The sequence below is a fragment of the Pseudopodoces humilis genome, chromosome 1 (genome assembly GCF_049639895.1).
Source record: "Pseudopodoces humilis isolate 2021_Gansu_Grassland_sample_001 chromosome 1, ASM4963989v1, whole genome shotgun sequence".
Classification (NCBI taxonomy): Eukaryota; Metazoa; Chordata; class Aves; order Passeriformes; family Paridae; genus Pseudopodoces; species Pseudopodoces humilis.
The window spans coordinates 86,091,998-86,112,563 of NC_142200.1; the positions used below are offsets into that span (position 1 = coordinate 86,091,998).

A 20,566-nucleotide genomic window follows, 5' to 3' on the forward strand; every position below is an offset into this window, starting at 1 on the left:
TGTTGGCTGTTAAAACACCCAGGACTAAAAGCAAGTAGTGCTCTACTTTTAGGGGGAGAATTGCACCTCCCTGGCTGAAGCTGTGAGTCTGATGATGCCAAAGCAAACCCTAAGAAGTTTTGTCTGCTCACAGTAGGTCATAGCTTTGGCAATGTTTCTTCTCTTTCTGTTGTACACCCTCCAGAACAAACTGTCAGCACACTGCTCTGAGGTACCTCACACTGCTTTCAGAAGTATCTCACAGTATGCCAGGGCCTTTGGCCCTGCCCTTGCCTCCTATTCCCACTTAACTAACTCCTCTTTATTCAGAATTAATCTCTATCTTCTTAAATAATGCATAAGCTAATCATTGCTTATATTCCCTCGGACTAGGGGCAAGTAATGAATCCAGCACTAATCATTCCATGTACTGACAGCAGTGCAGCTGAATAATGGGCTCTACTAGCAATGCTAAACTTACTTGTCACTTGGTAGGAGACCCCTTGTTTGGTACAGGATTATTTGATGCAAATATGTGGGAAAAAAAGGAAAGATGAAGAAAGGGTAGCAGGAGAATATTGAAGTTAGCTGGTGACCTAAATATACTGCAATACATGTGACTTGGAGCCTTGCAAGTGGTGGAAGCAGAGACAGTGCTCCAGCCTGTCAGAAGGCTGAGTCAAACCATTCTGGTCCTGCTTGCCCCCTCCTGAAAGCCAGACACAGAGTTCATTGGGTAAAATACAACCTTGACAGCATAAAGCCTGATTTCTTCCAAGGATCCTGGGAAATTTAAAAAAAAAATAAATTGTTCTTCAACCCACTGTATTATAAAAAAAGGCTCATTTGCAAAATGTTTTGTTCCTCAGAGAGGGCACTGTTGCTAATTAGTCACTAATAAAGGGGAAGTTATAAGGGCAGATATCATGTAGCAGCAGGAAGGCACCACCAGTGATGCCACAGCAAGCTGACTGCACCTAACCTGTGCAGCAACAGCAGCTCCCATTGAATTCCCGCAACATTTTGACTGCAGATGTTCAATCCCAAATGTGACAATTATTGATGTAAATCAACAGAGTATGTAAAGCCACCACATCCTGCCCCACATCAAATCCTGGAAAAAATATGCCCATAATGACTTGTTTAAGACACGCACAGGCACACTGAAGACCCTCAGTGTTGCCTATTCAAGTCAAAGTAAAGCCTTGGGGTATGTTTACTATGAGAAATGGAGCCTGAGCAGGTAAACACAGGGTTGGCCTCATAAAACTGCAGAGTCTGGACAAAACAAAGGCATTGGTTTCCAGCACGAAGCCCTGCTCACACAGGGCTATTCCCCAGCCTGAAAGAGTTGACTTTTGGCAGAGTTATTGTAAATTTTCCAGACCCAAACTGACATGTCTCCAACTTCCTTGGTACCATGTTCCTGTTCCTGGACCAACCCACCTAAAACCTGATGAGCCCAGCAGCACAAAGTGTAAGCCTTTGACCAGGTACTTACACTGGCACCAGGGATTGAACAAGATGTAAATGTCGGTCGCTGAATTCCTGCGTGTCCGAAGGATGCCGAAGGGAGTCAAGACAGCAACATACAAGCGAAACTTCCCAATGATACAGGTGGGGGAGGACATGATGGACAGTCGAATGGAGTTGTTTTCTCTGTGGATAATCTTGGCTCCCCACTGACCAGGTTTTAGCACATTGCCTACTAGGATTGGGATGTAGGTGCCTTTGTTTTGCTGTGGGTAACGACCTGGAAAGAGAAGTGAAGAGGTTAACCTTGTTTTGACAGTTTTTTAATTTTCTAGTGGTCTTCTGCCCTTCGGTCTTATTTTCAATGGAGGTGGCAGGTTTTCATGGGCAAAAATAACCTACTCTCTCTGCCCCTCAAAGGGCCTGGTGACTTGACAGCACAGCCACAGAAGTATCTGCAACAGCTCCCTGCAGGCCGCCTGTGCCCACACCCCCACCCACCTCACTCCTGCAAGCTCCAGTCCCACTGGCTTGAGCACTGCCACGAGCATAGATAGCCCTGCCTGCATGAGAAGGGGCTGTCCAGGCTTTTCTTGCTCACCATTGTTTATCCTAGTGCAGCAAGCTGCACTCTGGCTTGCTCCTTGCCTTGGTGTCAACATCACCAGCTAGACTGTTGGTAAATCTAGGAGTTTAGGTAAGAGTCCCTCCCCAGTTCAGATGCACCCACCACCCTTGTCACTAGCACACAAGTGCCCTCAGTGCTTTGGGGATCTTTAGCAGAGCAGAACCCTGTTCTTGTCTGCACTACTGCACTGCCAAGCAGAGACCAAGCGCTCTTTTTATGAAGTCCACACAGATGGAGGAAATGCAAACGAGTCCACTTGCAGATACCCAGTGCTCGGTTCCTCCCAAGCATCCACTCCTTGGGGATGTGATGGGAACCAGTTGTGGATGCTCAGAATATAAACCACCACACTGGGGCTGAATCACCAAACTTTCTCTGCTAGAAATGGGTCCCAAAGTATGACACACCCCCAAAGTACCGCATGTGAGAGTTTGCCTCACAATAAGACAAATCACACCCCAGAGGAGCTTATTTTACTCTGCCAACTCTAAAAGCAGCTAGACGGATAGGCTACATGTAAACACATACAGTGCCAGGATTCAAAGTTGTCTGAGGCTCCACCCCTTGAGACTGAGGTAGAGCCAAACTAAATCTGGAAGCCAACCAGAAGCACAGACAGAAGAGACACTTGTGAGAAGGATGAGTTCCTTATCTCATTCTCAAATCTACTCTTCATTTCATATTTTAGGCTGCAAGTCAGTCTCTCTCATTCAAAAATAGGGTAATGAAAAGCAATGATGGCAGACGGAGGGACAGACTTCTATATTTTTCATTCCTACTATTTAAGAACTTCAAAATTAAACTCATTTTCTTTCTTGCTTATTTTTATACTGCCGATGTAGAGATAATCGCAGATCTGAACACTGCTACAATTTGGGAAAGGACAACTCCAGCTTTGAATCTGAAACTTGCAAGCTGCCACGACATTTGTGTTTCTGAGAAATCTGGGGCTACTGTGCTTCATCCAAGAGATTATTCTGAGCACATGAATTTCCATTTTGCAGATATTCAGTGCACATAAATAGCCCACTTTGCCCTGCAGGCCAGGGATGCTGTAACCCATGAAACTCATTCAGATCAGTGAAGAACACAATGGAAGGAAAAGACCTACAGAAGAATAAAGGACTAGAATAAGAAAGCAAAATCAATAGAAAACACTAGAAGATAGAGCACTGGACACTTCAAATATAAACCATCAAAAGAAAGTCAGTGTAGAGAGAAGAGCCTATAGATGTAACAGATCTGGGAGCTGAACACATTCTTGTTCTTTGTAGTGCAACTGTGTATGACCCAGCTTGCCTCTACAGTTGATATTTTGCTTCTAGTTTTGACATAATCTTTTTTCTAAAAAAAGCAGTCCACGCAAACAAAGCAGCAGAGCAAACCAAGTAGCTGAACTGATATCCTTGAAAACCGTTAACAAGTGCTACTTTTAAAAATACCTCCGTACCTCCTTCAGAAAGGTGGGAGGGGGAAAAGATTACTATTTTAACATGGGTAGGAACTGACATCTTTGTCTTCACTGGAAGCTGCATGTTGGTGTAGGAGCCTACTGGGGACAGGAGAAGCTGTGCTCTGGCAGTGACTTTGCACCACCATGTCTGTGTATGCCACGTGTACATGGGGAGACTGCAGAATCACTTCCCAGAAAATATGCCTACAGGAACTAGACAGGATTTCAAAGAGGCCATGAAAACTTTTCAAGACATCTTTATGAGACCACTGCCACTGGCCCCTCATAAGCAGATTTGACAAGCCTCTGCTGTTTTCCCTTTTTCTGAAAACTCAAAACCCCATTTCCCCTTCCCAGCAAGCAAAGCCACAAGACACCCTAATACACCTTTTGCTCTACAAAGGAGCAAATGTAGTTGCTGTTGAGGAATATGCAAGGTTCTTTCAGCCCAGAGCTCCACACAGCTGGTCCACAGAGTGAGAGGTCAGTGTATTATCTTGCTCACCCATGAAGAGAGGGTGCTCTGGGGCATCCTTGCAGATATAGCATTTTTCCAGGGACAGATGTCCTAGAAGCCAGGATACTTTGCAGGTGTTATAAATAGTAAATACAAGAGAACACTGTTTGCTCCTGACAGACAATCATGATTTGGTGCTTGCTAATATTTACATAAATCCCAAACGCACAAGGAAGTTTGGGAAGATGGGCAGAGCCCTCAGGATCACAGTGAGCAATTTCCAAAGTTTTCTTTGAAGAGGGGACAGGTTCCCTAATCTTCTGAAATAGAACCAAACCAAACCAAAAACCAAACAAAACAAAATGCAAATGGAAGCATAAGGGGTGCAAATGAAAGAGTAAGGTAATTGTTACTTCTGGAGCTTGTGGAGCTGAATTGTAAGCACACATCTAGACATCTGACAGCATCAGCCACACTAGTCTCATACACACACATCTGTTGTCTTGATACTAGAGTGCTACAAAGCTGAGTAACTTTGGCATTGCATGCAAGTAATTCTTACATAAGCTCAATATTACGTTTATCAACTTTGTAGGGAAGTCCTATGAGGATGACTTGGCCTCTTGATCTTTATCTACATCTTGAGCACACATTTCTGACTGTAGTGGAAAAGTAGAGCCAACTTTGGCTCATAGTTGGGGTGTCTGCAATGCTGGCCCTTTCTCAGAAGGAGTAACATGCAGTGGTGATTTCATTCTCTGTCTGAGTCGCTAAGGAAGAAGATTCAATACTATCCAAAGACTCATTACCAAAAGCCTGTGAATGCCTGGCAGAGTGCTCTCTGAAGGGTCTCTGGTGCTAACCCAACCCACGGAGAGGCAGGAGGCGGTTTGAGTGCATGTCAGGACCGGGACATGTAGACAAGATAAACCCTTTTTATGCTGACAGGAGGGTGCTGACATTATGCCAGTAGCATTAGCTGGCTCAGGATCTCTCCAGCTCTGATTTGCTCCAGGAGTTGGCAGCCTGAACCATGCTCTACAGCCAGTTCTTTGTGGTTGCCTCACTCCTCAGTGCTCACGTTTGCTTTGGGTGTAGGAGACTCCGGCCCTCACACGAGGATATTTCACAGCCAATTGCTCTGTGGCAGACAAAGTTGTTGTGTGACATCAGGCTGTTGGGATGTCCCTGTCTGCTCACTCTAAATGCACATGGAAATGGGAAAATACAGCCTGTGAACTCAGGAAGTCTGGAGATTCCTGCACTGGGTGAATTTTTTTATAGGCTTCTTCAAAGATATCATGTATTGAATAGAAGCTGCTGACTGTCCTGCCTTTGAAGCAGGAGAGAACTCACAGTGACCTCCTTTCTTAGGCCTCCAACCCTCTGCATTTCAGTGTTAGGTCCTGAGCCACAACACTGCCAGAAGACATCACTTTTTACAGAAACCTCCCTTGTACAGAACATTTAATGGCACAAACAAATCTATTTCCCCTGATGCACAGTGCACAGGCCTGCAATCCTTTGATACTTCTTTTTTATCCTTTCTTATTCCACCCTGGTTTCTGTAGCTAACCAAGATGGGGTCCTAAAGCTTGTGGTCACTTCAATGGCAGCTCAGCTCAACTCTACACTTCTTAGGTGCTCCAGGCACCCAGGAAAAGAGGAGCAAAGTAGCTGCTGTCACTATAAAGGACTCATAAATAAAAAAAAAAAAAATGCATAAAGATCTACATGGCAAAAGGCACCATGACCACAGTGTGTGGATGTGGGCATGCATGGGATGTCACAAATAGACACTTTACAGGGACAAAGAGCAAAGGGCAGTGTTTGTTAAAGCTTGCCAAAATCTATTTACATAGCAGCAAAATAATGAGCTATCTAAAACAAGGAACTGTGGCCACAGACATGCATTCAAAGTGAGTTATTTTCAACATATGCCTTTCCTCCCTAGCATATCAGCTCTGGGCCCATCAGGCACGGAGGCAAGCTGTGTTAAATTCTGGGTAAAACTGCCACACCAGAGAGGGATTTACAGCAACAGAGAGAGGGTGAGAGATAGGTACAGTGAGTTCAGCTGTCAAAACATGAGCGGTACTCCTCCAGTTATCCAATTCTGCTGCTGTCCTTTACATGTGACTAACAGGAACCAGGGCTTGCTTGGACTATTCTCCTCCTTCTCCTTCTCTATCCTGTCCCTGGAAGCTCCTGATTACATGTAGTGTAGTTTTCCCCTCGATCCCCAGTGGGCATGCACACTGCTGTGTGTGTGTGTGTGTGTGTGCATTAAACAGCTCGTAGATGCCATGGCTGAATTAGTGCCGTGCTGCTGGCACAGACACTGGAGGGACCAGCAGGTGCTCTTGGATAGACTACACAACTGAGCTTTACTTCCAGCAGCAAGGAGGGAAAGTTTGGTAGCACAAATATTAGATATCTAGTGAGCTTCTCAAGACATTTCCTTCCTGACGGAAGTGCGATACCTCAGAAGAGAAGGAGGTGAACAAACTGTATCTCAGTAGTCTTTGTGCTTTTAGGAACCCTCCTTGGAAGATTGGCTTTTCAAGGAGTCAAGTGATCGGTCTCCCTTTGGAGTATATATTATACACAGTAATAAACAATTTTCTTATAAGTTCATTTGTTTTATCTAGAGACACTCTTTCATATAAAGGGTAAAAAAATCTATTTCAACAGCATCCATGGAAGTATAATAATTGTGATATGTTGATAAATAACTTCAAGCTGGAAGTCACCAGTACAGCGCCATAGAGTGTAGCAGAGGTAAGCCTTCTGATAGCAAGCAGCCTTGGAGATGGGTGTTTGCATTTGGGATTTATGACATAAAACACAGAGTAAAACAAATTAGAAAGAAACAGGAGAGGTGCTCCAATAAAATTTCAAACAATCAAAAGAAGTAAGAAGAAGAAACAATTTTTTTGTTAAAAGCAGTAGTCTCTAAATCCCTAACATCTCATCTGGGCTCCTCCCACCCTCAAATTCCACTGCCTTCAGAAGTGCTATCTACAAACTTGGAAATGTAGTAAACGCAAATATCTTGAAGGAAGTTTTGCTCATGGCTCCAGTAATGAATCCTCAACATCTGGCCACTCTGTCCCAGCAGTGAATGTTTCTAGTACTTTACAACTGTAAAACACACATCAGAGCCACACACCTTGGCTAGCAAAACAACTAAGAAATACAGCCAGATTTTATGTGCCACTTGATGCTGCAGCAGCAGTGCAAAAGTCTGCCTAATAAAGATTGCTTTGCATGAAATAGTGCATTCATAGACCACCTGAAAAGACTTCCTCCTCTCTGCTCCTCTGGGGCCCAGCTGGGAATTCCAGAGGGGAGGGAAAAAATACCCCAATGCCTTTTTTCAGAAAGTGGAGAGGTTTGTTTTTTGCTAAGAACTGGCAAATAGGTCTCTTGTCTGCTGGGAGTCAGTCTCTAGGAAATATGTTCCACTGCTAATAAAGTATTTTTTCTTTCACAAAATGAGACTCCAGGTTTAGACCATCAGGTGTTTCTATATCTCTGCTCAATTTTAGTACTTCTTTGTGAAACGAGGATCTAATAAACTCACAGTGCTGAGTTACCTGCCAACACAGTGTGTCCTCTAGACCAGTTAGTTCTCTTGATAATGCCTAAAAATTGTCACCCTGAGAATCAGACCTTTTGATATTGTTTTCATAATTTCTAGCCACTTTCCCAGGAACGTAACTATAAACATAGGTGTTTATACATTCCATTAAAGATAATACCTTTTGATAAATGTCTCTCATGGCCAGTGTGGTTGGGAAGGTGGTGACCTGACTATCCAATCCCTGGTCATTGTCAAAAATCTGTAAATACTAAAAAGACAAAATGAACTTTCTTCTTTCATCACACTTCGAGCTGTGTCTGTGTGAATCATTTCATGTCTGACAGTGACAAGAAATCTCCTAAAACACGAAGATCCAAAGTTTTCCAAAGAACAACTTTCACCCAGAGTCAGAACTCAGCTCAACATCCCATCCCTAGTGCTGGGGGACATCTCATATTCCAGCACCTCCGTTGGCTACAGCCTGCCCTGCCCCAGAGCAGCTGAGGAGGACGGGTGACAGCAGAGGTAGCAATACTTCCCACTAAGGCAGAATTACCGCCTGACAAAACCATCAAAACCTCAATAACCCTGGAATCATTCCTGTCCCAACTCTGCTGTGAAAACAGGGAAAGGCCATGGACGCTGAACATTATGAAGAGCTCCGGTGATTCTGGTGTGTGCATCCTGAACTGGACCTCTGACTATCTACTTGAACTCAGATATCCATCCAACTATAAATGGGAATTTGGTGTCACCTAAATAAGCCATGTGGGATCAGCTCTAACATCTTTACGCTCTTAGCTTCTTTGATGTGTTTATAACTATCCCTCTGGAACTGGCTTGGGAAGACTGTGGAAAAAGGAGCAGTAAGCCTCTGATCTCAGGCCAGAAGCCAATGATTTATAGAAGCCTGAGGAGAGCATATGGGCAGGTGCGTGGGTACCCACACATGCACATGTGTGGAAAGGTGATATTAGCCTGGGGGACTGGAATTTATGGTCGCTCCAGAAGTGTGTCAATGAATAAAACGTTCATAATAACATTTAGGGCTAGACCAATATATACAGATTTATGAAGCCATTTAAGGAAAACACAAATAGACATCAATTTATGAGGATGTGGGGAAATACATCATTAGAGTCAGGATGCACCATATAAACTCATCAACCCCTCAAGGATTTACAGCCACGTACTGGAAACTACTACTAAAATCAAGACTGAAGGCTGTATAAGCCCATCTCATCATACATCTGCTTTTCAGAGAAATCCCTGCCAGTGCAGCGGTGCCAGGGGAAACTTTGCAGCATTCACACCAAACTGGCTGTCCCAGGTGTGGGAACTATGCTCAGCCAGGCTAAGCCTTGCATTGTGGAAAACAAAGAGGAGCACAAAGTATTTCCATCACTACAAAGACAGGAGTCAGGACAGATCAAGGTGGATGAAGGAGTCCATTGGCTCCTGTGGGTTCACTGAGGCTCCAAATTCAAGTGGGATTAATCCCACTGTGGGGAACAAGATGGAAGCACACCATCAGCACTTGTGGCTTTTACACTGAAACCCCAGACCAATAAAACGAGTATCATCCAAGTGGTGATGCTTACCTTTCCTCCTGTAAAAACCAGGAAGTAGAAAGAAATAAAGGAAATATGTGTTGACTGAGCAGCTCTCAAACCATAAGTAATGTGGCAGGGCTGAGGTCCAGCACAAGAACTGGAATTACATCTAATTACTCTTTATAAGTGGATATTTTTCCATGTGTATTTTTTGGCACATTCATTGTGTTCCATACTTTGGCAGGCAACTATGGTCTTAATTTAATGAAGGATTATGTGCAAAACTGAATTATAATAATTTTCATGTTAGCATTTCAGTCAATTTCACCAGGGATGACTCTACAGAAAACAGTCTGTTAAAGTAAGAATGACTTCAGTCATAAAGAACTATCACAGAAAAATATCTGTAAAAGTGACTTTCTGACAGTGATTGAAGTGAATTATTTATATATTCATATATATATATCTACATATACACAAATATATATATATTTACATATACATATTTTTGATTATACAATTTAACCCATGAATTTTGTGAAAATGGTGTTTAAATGGACTGTGGATTCAAAAGGATTGTAATTAAAGATTGTTCTCTGAGTGTTTCAGATCTAGTTTCACATGACAGAAGAAGTATTTGTCCCAGGTACCCTTGATTCATTATCAATTAAAAGGATTAAGCAGTCTCTACTTGCTTTACTTGCTTCATTAATCATCCTTTTAATGATGCAAAGGAAGAAAAAATAGGAGTGAAAAAAAAAAGTGAAAGGAAAGTAAATTTTAGGGAATAACGGAAATAGAATAGCTCTGTGCACACCCACAGGATCAATCCATCACAATTGTCACATTTTTCAGGATCAAAATTAGTCTTTAATGGATAAAAATTCTGTGATGGATTAATGTCAACTCTGGGAACTTTCTCAGAGCTGGGAACTAATAACTTCTGAATAGCTTCATAGGCACTGTTGTATAAACAGCCCCCACTGCAGGCACAGACCTGCAAAAGGAGACTTCAAGTTTTCCCAGCTCCAACTGTATTCCTGGGAACCAAGACCAGCCATCCTTATGGAGTAACTTTGTACCTTATGAGAATAGAACCTTGAACCACGCAAAATATTCTGCAGTTCAGGACAGCCTGGTCCACATTGTTTGGGGAAACATCCATACTCTTGGAGATACTCAAAACCTGCTCATAGGCAAAGACCCAGAGAAGCTGGAGAAGGTGGACCTGCTTTGACCACAGGCTAGAGATGAGAACTCCAGAGGCCCCTCCAACCTAGGTTATTCTATTCAACAGTCCTGCTGCACCATTTGAAATCTACTGCTCAGGAGCACAGAGTGCTCCTTGGAAAGGTCATCTTACAGCAGCCTGCCAATATTTCTGTGTGTCCATCACTTTAATCTCCCAAACTCAGCACATTCCTAGGAGGCATACTCCTTTCAGCACAAAAAGGAGCTCAAGCTGCCCCTGCTGCAGGGCTGCTGTCTGAGCCACTCCCTAGGGACAGCTTCTGCCTGACAGATTCACCTTCCCTGCCTTCAGTGTTCTTAAAGTCAGAGTCTGGTCTATGAGAGTGTCAGAGGAAGAAAAAATAAAAAAGAAGAGAGTTCATCCCACTTTAAGACAGCAGGGTTAAACTCTTCTTGGAGGTGCCTGCTTCTCTACATTGCCCACAGGCAGCCTGGGCAAGAGCTTTTGGACTGGGTTCTGCTCTTCAGGCAGTACAAGAGATGAGAACCAGCTCTTCAGGAAGAGAAACTAAAAAAAAACTGGATGAAAATGGCCACATCTCCCTGTGACAAAAGGTTTGAGAGCACAGCACTGAGACATTCAGCAGCCAGCTGTCTTTCCTAAGTAAGAGAAATTTCCTTCCTCTTCTCAGCATTAAACACTGGCCTTGATACTAAAAGGAGAAGTAGCAAGAATCAAGCATTTAATTTCTGAATTTTTCTTCTCTGCTGTGGGCTGGTTTTGTTTTGCTTCCTGTTGCTAGCCTCTGAGAATCAAATATACAGCATTTTCACCACATGTTCACAAAGAGAGACATTTGCAGAGTGCTGAGTGTTGACCAGTTCCCAGAAGAGGAGCTTGAACACCTCCCAGTTGAATCTCTGTGAGCTAAAGTCCTTGCAACAAGAGGGCAGTGGTGCTCACAGAAGCAAAGAAAAAACAGGGGAGGGCAATAGCATTGAACACTATCTTGTATCTGCAGCCAGTTGCCAGCCACCACACATGGACACCCATCCCATTTCACAGCTACAGTGAAGAAGAGGGAGGGGAATTCCACCACACACTCAGGGCTAGTTCCAAAGGAATCATTCAGAGCTGTGTTTATTGAAGAGACTCCCCTGGCTCAGGCTGTCTTAACCCCATTCCTGCCATGACTGAAGATGAGAGTATTGGATGGATGTGTTAGGAAAGAGCAACAGAGAAATAAATGAATGTGTTCTCTTAAGCAGATTGTGCAATGTCAAAAGAAGTGTTAATTTTCTTCTTCCAGTACAGAATATCTGATTAAAACAAATGCAAACTGCACCGAGTGCAATAAAAAACAAATGTTCCATTTTCCATGTCTTCTTGATACAGTTGTTTGTTTTAAACATATAAAGATTAAGGGAACAATCTTGAATTTAATTAAATCCCAAAAGAACTAATGATATTTATGCATATTACATTTTTAAAGGCACTTATGGCTGTTCAGCCAATCATTCACTGGACTGTCATAACATGCCTCCCAACCCTAATTTAAATTAGAAAGAAGAGACCCATGAAAAAAAAAATGTGCAGACACTAACATTTTCACTGCACATATGTTTAAGAGATAAACGCCCATCGAGCTTTAGAAGGCAACAAATCTAATAAATGGCCACATCATCATAATTCAACAATCGAAAAGACTCAGTGTAACAAATTTCAGATCTGCACCTCACAGGAAAGTAAATTAAAACATCAATTATATCCTACTTTAAAGACTTTATGAGGGGAACATTGATGTCTTAACACATAAACTCACAGATCAATCTAAATGACGCTGGGTATTTCCCAGAGTTGTGCTGGAGGGACCAGAATTTGGTGGGGCCATCTCTGGAGCACAGCAGGAAGCCCTTTTGCTTATCTCCTTTTCTAGTGAGGTTATGCCCTTCTCTAGTCCCATGCCTTCAGTGACTCAACAGCTAACTTTGGACCTGGGTCTTTGATGAAGATTTCTCAGTGAGAGGAAAAGCTCTCTTTCTCTTCTGCCAATAAATCAAGAAAGTCTCTGATATTGTCCTGAGTAAGTCTCTCAGTACTGGTGAAGCCACACCTCAAATCCTGCGTTCACTTCTGGACCACTCACTACAATAAAGACACGGAGATGCTGGAGAGTGTCCAGAGAAGAGCGACAGAGCTGTTGAAGGGTCTGGAGCACAAGTCTCGTGAGGATCAGCTGAGGGAGCTGGGGATGTTTAGCGTGGAGAAAAGGCGGCTCAGGGGAGACCTTATCACTCTCGACAACTGCTTGAAAGGTACTGTAGCAAGAAGGGGATTGGTCTCCTCTCCCAGGTGCAAGCAATAGAACAAGAGGAAATAGTCTGAAGTTGTACCAGGAGAGGTTTACACGGGATATTGGGAAAAATCTCTTCACTGAAAGGGTTGCCATGCATTGGAACAGGCTGTCCAGGGAAGTGGTGGAATCACCACCCCTACTTGGGTACATAATTTGGTAATAAACATGGCAGTGCTAAGCTAACATATATACTCAACGACCTCAGAGGTCATTTACAGCCTTAGTGATTCTATGCTTCTGTTTCTGGTCCAAAATTACAGTTGTTGAACTTTATCTCTTGTTACTAAGTTGTTTGCAAATGCAGGCTGAAAAGTTGCAAGATTCTTCTACCCGGTGTAACTTCACCTCTTTATGTAATCAATATTTTGCTATCTCAGATCATACAGTCACCTCTCCTGCCTCAAACAACAGACTCCTCCTCCCTACATCTCCTAAACACTAACAAAAGAGGTTTCCTGTTCCACCTACCTTTCAGCATTGCCATACAGCATTAACCAGATATAACTTTGAAAGCTCAAAAAGTACAGGTTCTTACGAAACGGAAACACACAGATTTTGCTCCTTCTCTCACTTAAAATTCTGCTGGTTTTCTCAAGAAAGGATTCAAACCCTGTTTAGAAAAACACTTCCTTGCTGATGGCTAAGCCTGTTTTTATGGTTTATCAATCATAACAGGAAAAGACCCAGTCATTAAGTTCTGCTGTTTTCCTGTTTATGAGAGACAATTGCTTTGCTTTGCTTATAAGACACAGCCTTTGCCAGGCACTCACCCATCAAAAACTCCAGCCAAAATTGGTCTGTCTCTGGCTTGTAGGGTCGGTTGAAGTCTATCTGGATTTGGAAAGCCTGTCCCCGACGCACTATCAGCTTGGGGTTGTAGTACTTGTCAGTGTGGTGCTCCTGCTTGTTGATCTCGTGAGGCTCCTTGAACATATAAATATCCACAACACGCAGGTAATCTGCAGAGACACGTAAATGAGCAGAGGGGGAAGGAGTCAGTGTGCTGAAATGTCATTATTGGTATCAACATCATTAGAGCCCCTGCCCTCCCCTTCTCCAGGGAAGGAACACCACGCAAGAGGAACATGCTGGATCTGCCTGGGGCTTACATGCTCCTGGCTGAGAAAAGACATATGGACAGACACTTCTCTGTCCACTTGCCATTTTCAGAGAGGCTAAAAGGCTTCTATAGTGTGGTGAGAGCAACCACAGAAAGAGCACTAGGTGTTGGAAGTTCAATGACCCCAAGGAGAGTGTGGACCCATCTTTCCAATGGCATCGGCTTTCTGCAAGTCTGGGCCTTGCTATCACAGGTTTACCAGAGCAATCAGTGGGACTTTGATGTTTGGGGCTTCTTGTCTCCCTTCTAGCAGCCCCCCATTTGTAAAATGCAAATTCAGAGGGGCTTTGTGACACTTAAATATGTTATTTTGCAAAATGCTACCAGTATTGAGAGCTGAAGAGCCTGAGAGGCAGTTAATGATCTTGCATTCAGCTGAGAGTTTGGATTGCCTCTGTTAGATAAGGTTTGGGTGTACTGCATGTGTTATGTCTCAGCTTCTCAGTACACCTCCACTGCTATTAGTGTCTTCTTATGAAAACTAAATATATCATCACAGCATATAATTACAGCATAGAGTTACAGGCAAGCAGTTACAGGCAAGCAGTAGGTATCTATAACATGCACAGGCAAAGCTTTGCTCCATTCAAATTCAGGCTGTCTAAAGGTTTATAGCAAGCTAGAAGTTGTTTGTTCAGCAAATGACCAGTGTGGGGTGGCAGTGGGATAGCCACAGGCACTTGCAGTCACCATAAGCTACGTGACTGTACCATGCCATGAACCTGCACAATGGGAGTCTTCTCACACTGTGAGAAACCACATGAAAATGAACTGGACATTGTTCTTTTGCCTACAAGCTTAGGCAAATAATCATGAAACTTCTGCCAGGAGGAGCAGGACCATTACTGCTTACCACCAGGAAAGAGACAGCAGGGTAAAGCTAGGTTTGCAGCTCTCAGCTTGTCCTTCCAGGTGCTGACAGAAACAAGCTAATTCCTGAATTTTATACTTAAGAGTGACAGAGCCAAACTCATGCCTGGCAAAAAGAGCTGCACATTTACAGCAGCTGGTGGAAATGTGCATACTTGTGATGGTGGCTAATTTGTGGTTAGTTAATTCTACTAACCACACTGTGGGCAAGAATGATGTGCTCAGTGAGTGAGTCAGACATTCAAGTCACTGACGGCTGAATGTGGCCCCTTTCACAGAAGCTCAGCACAATTGTTTAATTTGTCAGTTCTGGACAAGCAGCAGAGCACTGCAGGCAGCACCTTCCCTGGATGGGAAGCATGGTGCTTCTCCTGCTCCAGCTGGGCTCTGGGCAGCAGCTAATGAGAGACAGGGGAGTAAGGGCGATAGGAGTAGGTCCCACTCCTGCTTGCATCATCCCTCAGATCCTTATCTGTGTCCTTTAGGAAACAGAAGGAAAAGAATATGCCTGAGGACACAGCACGATAAGGAATCTTTCATGGAAAAGCCCCGAATAGCTGAACCCAAAACCATCTGCCTCCTGCTAACCCTAAATTGCAAAAAAGGCTAGAATACTCTGTTCAATCCTGAGTCAGGCTTCAAGTCCCATGACAATGTTATTGTTATTCTCTGCTTAATTCACCAGCTTTCTGGAATAACTACTGTAAAAACCCACTGACTTTAGCACTGCTGAAGTTATAGAAATGTCTGTATGAAACATTTTCCTCAGAAATCATTCTCATTGCCCCTCTGTGAAGTAGGGCATGTCTCCACCTCCCTCATTGCAAAACTTACCAATGCTCTCTCAAAAATGCTGACAAAACTCACAATTAAATTACACGAGACAGGAATCTTCTGTACAGGGCTAAAGCAGGGACAGGGGAGAATATCTCCTCTTATAGCTTTCAAACCCATCTGGCCTAAAAGCACTACATGTAAAAGCTGTGTATTTTGGGGTTCTGTGAAGAGTGAAGCTATCAATTAGAAACTGGCTCAGCTTCTCCCTCATTCCAAGGAGGCATAAAAAGAGAGCTGAGGGTTTGTTTTATTTTCATCTCCTCTTTTGCAATAAAAGGCAATAGTGACCCCATCCTTCCTCTGCATGTTAGTCCCTTTAAGGAACTGCAAAGCCAATCCACCCTGGGCTTTCAGATCAGCATTTGCTTCATTTTATCACAGGACTTTGCATGGCTCCTGTCATAACACAGCCATACGCATCTACAAAAAACATATTTCATTTTTGGTCTCAGTCTTAAAATGTACGTTAAGCTTGCCAGATGAAGATAACCCAGAGGTGAGCCTGTGCTAATTACAGTAATGGTAATTACAAAGAGCAAAACATGTGCAGGATAAAGGGATGTGCTAAGACCAGCATCAGGGTGTGAGCCAAAGGAAAGCTCCAGGTGATGCTCATCTGTGAGGGACAGGTGGCCAATCGAGACCTCCTTTGAAGTCAGGTCCACTTGAGGGTTTGCCTGTAGCCTGTTGTTCAGTGCAAGCAGGTTTGCTGCACGAGAGGCAACGGTGTGATGCCTTCTTAAAGCTTGTGTAATGTTAAGCTCACAGGGAAATAAATGAGCACAAGGTTGAGCAGTTTTTCAAATAAAAAGAGTAGCCTTCAAACACCAGGTTTCCTCAGTCAACCAGAGAGGGAGGGCTTTGAATTACTACCAAAAATAGCGTGAATTTCCAAATGAAGTGCCCATCACTCTGCTAGCAGAGGAAGCACAAGTGCCTGGCGAGTCACCGGACTCTGCAAAGGAGGGTGGGATGACAGGGCTGTGTCCTCCCACCGAGCCCACTCACGACACACTGTGGTGAGATGAGCTGGCCAGGACGAGCAGGGGGGAGGAGGACACGGCACAGGGATGTTCCAGGGACCCAAGCTTTTTGCTGAAGAAGCGCTCCGTCCCCTTCTGGAGCATCTCCTCCCGCAGGCAAGCCGGCTCCAGCAGCGGGCAGCCCACTGGCCGGCCTGGGGACGCAGCCGGCCCTGGCAGCAGCCCTGCTCACCCCGGCTGTGATTCAGAGGAGCAGAAGTGGGTGTCAGCAGAGAGCTAGGCAAGCACAGGGTCTTACCTCATCCGAGAGTAGTAGCTAAAATAGGTCAAATGAATCACACCCTAAAAATGCCTGTTTCTCTCTGTTGGCTGTCAAGGGAAACGAGGGTGACTAGCTCAGCTGTAGACTCCTACACTGCACAGATCAAGGGCAGAATTCAGTTAAATTTAGGCATCTAAATGATGTGAGCCTGGTATGTAACTTATTATGGGCAGTTGATGGCTGGTTGCTGCAGTCAGTGGAGTGGAGAGAAGGGTACAGACCACCATGGAACTGATTTCCAGCGACTCTCCAGACAACCTGTGCATTCACCTCCACTCACTGGATGGCTCTGTGCTGATTACAACCTGACACAGGTGAAGACATAGGTGTTTAGATGTTTATATCAGATGTCCAAAGGCTAGAAAACACCTCCATTGTAACAGCAGAGATAAAAGCATTTGCATGCATTTTTTCAGTGTGTTATGGAAACAAAATCTGGGAACCACTATAGAAAAATCTGGACAGCCCAGAAGTGTAGGGGTGTGCAGGAGAAGGTGAAGGTGTCACAAGCAGCTCTCTGCCAGGATGTGCTCACAGCTCTAGAGCCTCCAAGCACAACACTGAGAGCCCTCTGGAGCAAGATCAGCTCCTGAATGTCCCATCATTGCTCCATGGGGCAATAAACCTTTAATGTGGTCTGAGAGGTGACTTAAGCATCCTACCCCAAACAATATATCCAGGGACCACACTTGTATCAGCTGGTACCACAGGCTTAGATCACAGCTGATGTGCACCAAAACAGGAACGCTGCTACAGTCCTACAGGGACCCTTCAGGTCACCCCTCAGGTCACCCCTTGCATATTTTTGCTACAAGCATTGGAGAGAACTGCACAGCAGAGCTGATCCAGCTATACAAAAAGAGGGTTTTTTGCATATATTTATTTTTCAGCCATCCCAGTCCCATAGCCAGGTTTACCCAATGGCCGCACAAACCTTAAGGACATGTTGGGCCCCTGCCTCAACTCACTTGACCCGACATTCTTTAGTTTCCACTGCATTTCTGAAAAGCAGGAGGCTGCCACCCACAAGCACCACACTTCATTCAGAGCCTGATGTGAAACACATCAAAAAGCAACAGGAATCTTTCTCCTGGTACTGGTGGGCTTTAGCTACAGGCTGCATTCCTTCTAAGGTATCCCACACTCATACATCTCCAGTTTCTGTGAGCATATTGGGTTTGAAACAGTGTCTAGCTGGAACCTGCACAGCATTGCATTTGACAATTTAAACACACACACTTGCCCCACAGCTACAGGGTTGTCAGAATAGGTTCAAGCACAATTTCTGAAGTCTTACCATGCTAGTTGGTTTGTTCAGGCACTTTTTTAAAAATAAAAGCTTCTAAAATAAATGTGTGTGTATTAAGATGGGGGTGGGGAGGGTGATTAAGGCACATGATTAGGATTACAGAAATAATGCTTTGCAACTTGTCACTTAAAATCTCTTTGCCTGTTTCCCAATGTGTGAAATTCAGTAATTAATTCTTGTCCACATTTATTTAGCACTCCTTCAACTCTGGATGAAAAGTCCCCTATGAGCATTAAGTAGTATTACATCCAGCTACCCTGAGCTGCCACATTCAACAAGTTCTGCTGTTCAATTAAAACAAACAAAAAATTTAACATCATTTCATTGATGAGTCATTCAGAAGTTAATCCTGTTTTCTTTTAAAACAGATCTTGGGTACTTTATATTTCAGGTTGACTCCAAAGAGCTGACACTGGGAACATACTTTGATTTGTCTATTCTCTACCATGATATTATTTTGTTTCCCCAGCCAAATGATTAAAACATTTTTCACAGGAGAATAAATAATTATGTGGGTATTCCTTTTAGTCTCATTATTTTTTTGTGAGTGAGCTGAACATATATAGCAAAAGTTTTCTCTGCCAGACAACATTTTGCAGCAGTTGCACAGGCAGGTTAAGGCCATATAAATGAGATGGGCCATTAAGAAAACAGACTCCTTCTGGCCCTTCACTCCAATGCTGCCACAGCCATGCCTGAAAACAGTAGGTTCTTAAAGTGACTGTGATTGTGATCAAGCTGGAAAAACCCATTCTTGCCTTTTTTTAACCAGTCCCACAGTTCAAGCTGATAACTGGTCACTCAGCTTCTTTAGTCCTCATTTTCCTTACCCATAACCCATGCTAACACTTCCATACACACAGGTGGTTTCAGTAAGTTTTGCCATGAGCAGCTAGAAAAACTGTCTGAATTGGAAAGATTGGAAAAAGTGGTTTGGATTTAGTTCAGAGACCTGTGCTAAGAGTATGGAAGATGCAAAAACAGATTTACAGCTTAATTTTACACTGTACCTCTAGGATTAAATCCTCTAGGTATCAATCCAAAAGCTTCCATCTCAGGAACCTCATTTTCTTCATCATTGGAGTAGTTTGGTGGGATAGCTCTTCTCCCATTCAGAGGAAGTTTATTCTCCTCGTTGATGCTCGTTGTTTCAGACATCCTGTACTAAAAACGTTGTAACAGCATGAAAGAAAGAATGCAAGGAAAAAGCAAACATGAGCTAGCATGGCACGTGCAAGATGGGAAAAGCCAAAAGCAATGTGGGGTGCCAGCGAGCTACACATTTTTAGACTTACATAAATAAAACCTGAGAGGCAGAAAACATCAGTCTGATGATAAGTACAGCTCTCTAAGGATTAGAAGGCATTTTGTGTTCATCAAAACACATGAATAAGAGAAGAAGGAGGGGGTGGGAGAAGGAGAGGGACGTCTAACACAGAAGTATTTGCTTAGGAGAAGCAGGGCACTGAAAATATTGGGAAGTTTCAGGTAAAAGAACTGGAAAATCTTTCACTCTCTCATCCTCCATAAAAGCATTATTGAATTCAAAATAGCAAATTATATTTTCAGAAAGTGCATCACACACTACCTCTTCCTAAAAAAAATGGCATTATAAGTCATACTGCAATCAAGCCAAATATTACAGCCTACAACAGTCTGTGGATGATAAGTGGAGAATTGTATTTTTGTCCCTATACACACAAACACCCAATATCTACAGGGCTAACTCCTGCACCCAGACAATCTGCTTTTGAGAAAAAAGAGGGGGAGGGGGGAAATGAGAGGGGGGTAAAGGGGGAAAAAGGGAAAGAAAAAAGCACTTATCCACTTATTTCTCTCTCCCACTAATGTCCTTAAGGGAAATCTTAGATGTAGGCTGATCAGAGACTTCTTTTTGAGCTACTCAAACTGCTTTCACATCTATTTTAGTGTAAGCATGTAGCAGTGAAAAAGCCGTGCAACCCTTCTAAGAAAATATTAATGACTGAGAAGAAAACTTCCTCCCAAAGCCCCTGAAAACAGCAATTTAAAATGTAGCAATTATTTAATAGAAGTAAGCTCTAAAAGGAAGGGTTTTTTTTAGTTATCAAGGGTACCTTCTTTTCAAATATTCTTTTTTTTTTTTTTTTTCTTCTCCCTTGCAGAATTTCTGAAGTGCAATAGAAGCAATAGAAGCAGGGAAAAAGTTGAGGGCTTTTAAGTAGCCTCTGTATATCCTCCTCCTTCCTGTTGCAATAGGACAATGCTGAAAGGGTTGCCAAGCCCTCCCCACACCACCCCAGAGTATCTGCCACCACAGCTGGCATGTCTTTCCTTACCCCCTCCCTGCCTTTCTTACCCCAACTCTTCTCACCAGGAGCATTTCAGAGTTTTTGTGCTAAGGAAACCACTTGGGCATTGAAGTTTCAGTTGTTTTTGAGACCAAGTAGGAATGCTTATGGCACAAGA

General features: G+C 43.5%; 1 protein-coding gene across 2 annotated transcripts in view; it reads right to left on the reverse strand.

Moving 5' to 3' along the window:
* Positions 1 to 20,289, reverse strand: part of F13A1 (coagulation factor XIII A chain) — a 58,066-nt gene extending 37,777 nt beyond the window's left edge. The window contains exons 1-4 of one of the 2 annotated variants that reach the window (XM_005525312.3): positions 20,215 to 20,289; positions 19,129 to 19,282; positions 13,448 to 13,636; positions 1,481 to 1,732 (exon numbers count right to left, since the gene is read on the reverse strand). In XM_005525312.3, the coding sequence (XP_005525369.2) occupies positions 1,481 to 1,732; positions 13,448 to 13,636; positions 19,129 to 19,276 (589 nt within the window). In that variant the 5' untranslated portion in view covers positions 19,277 to 19,282; positions 20,215 to 20,289. The remainder of the gene's footprint in view (positions 1 to 1,480; positions 1,733 to 13,447; positions 13,637 to 19,128; positions 19,283 to 20,214) is intronic. The other variant, XM_088064501.1, reaches the window with a different exon arrangement.
* Between the last annotated feature and the right edge of the window lie 277 nt (positions 20,290 to 20,566).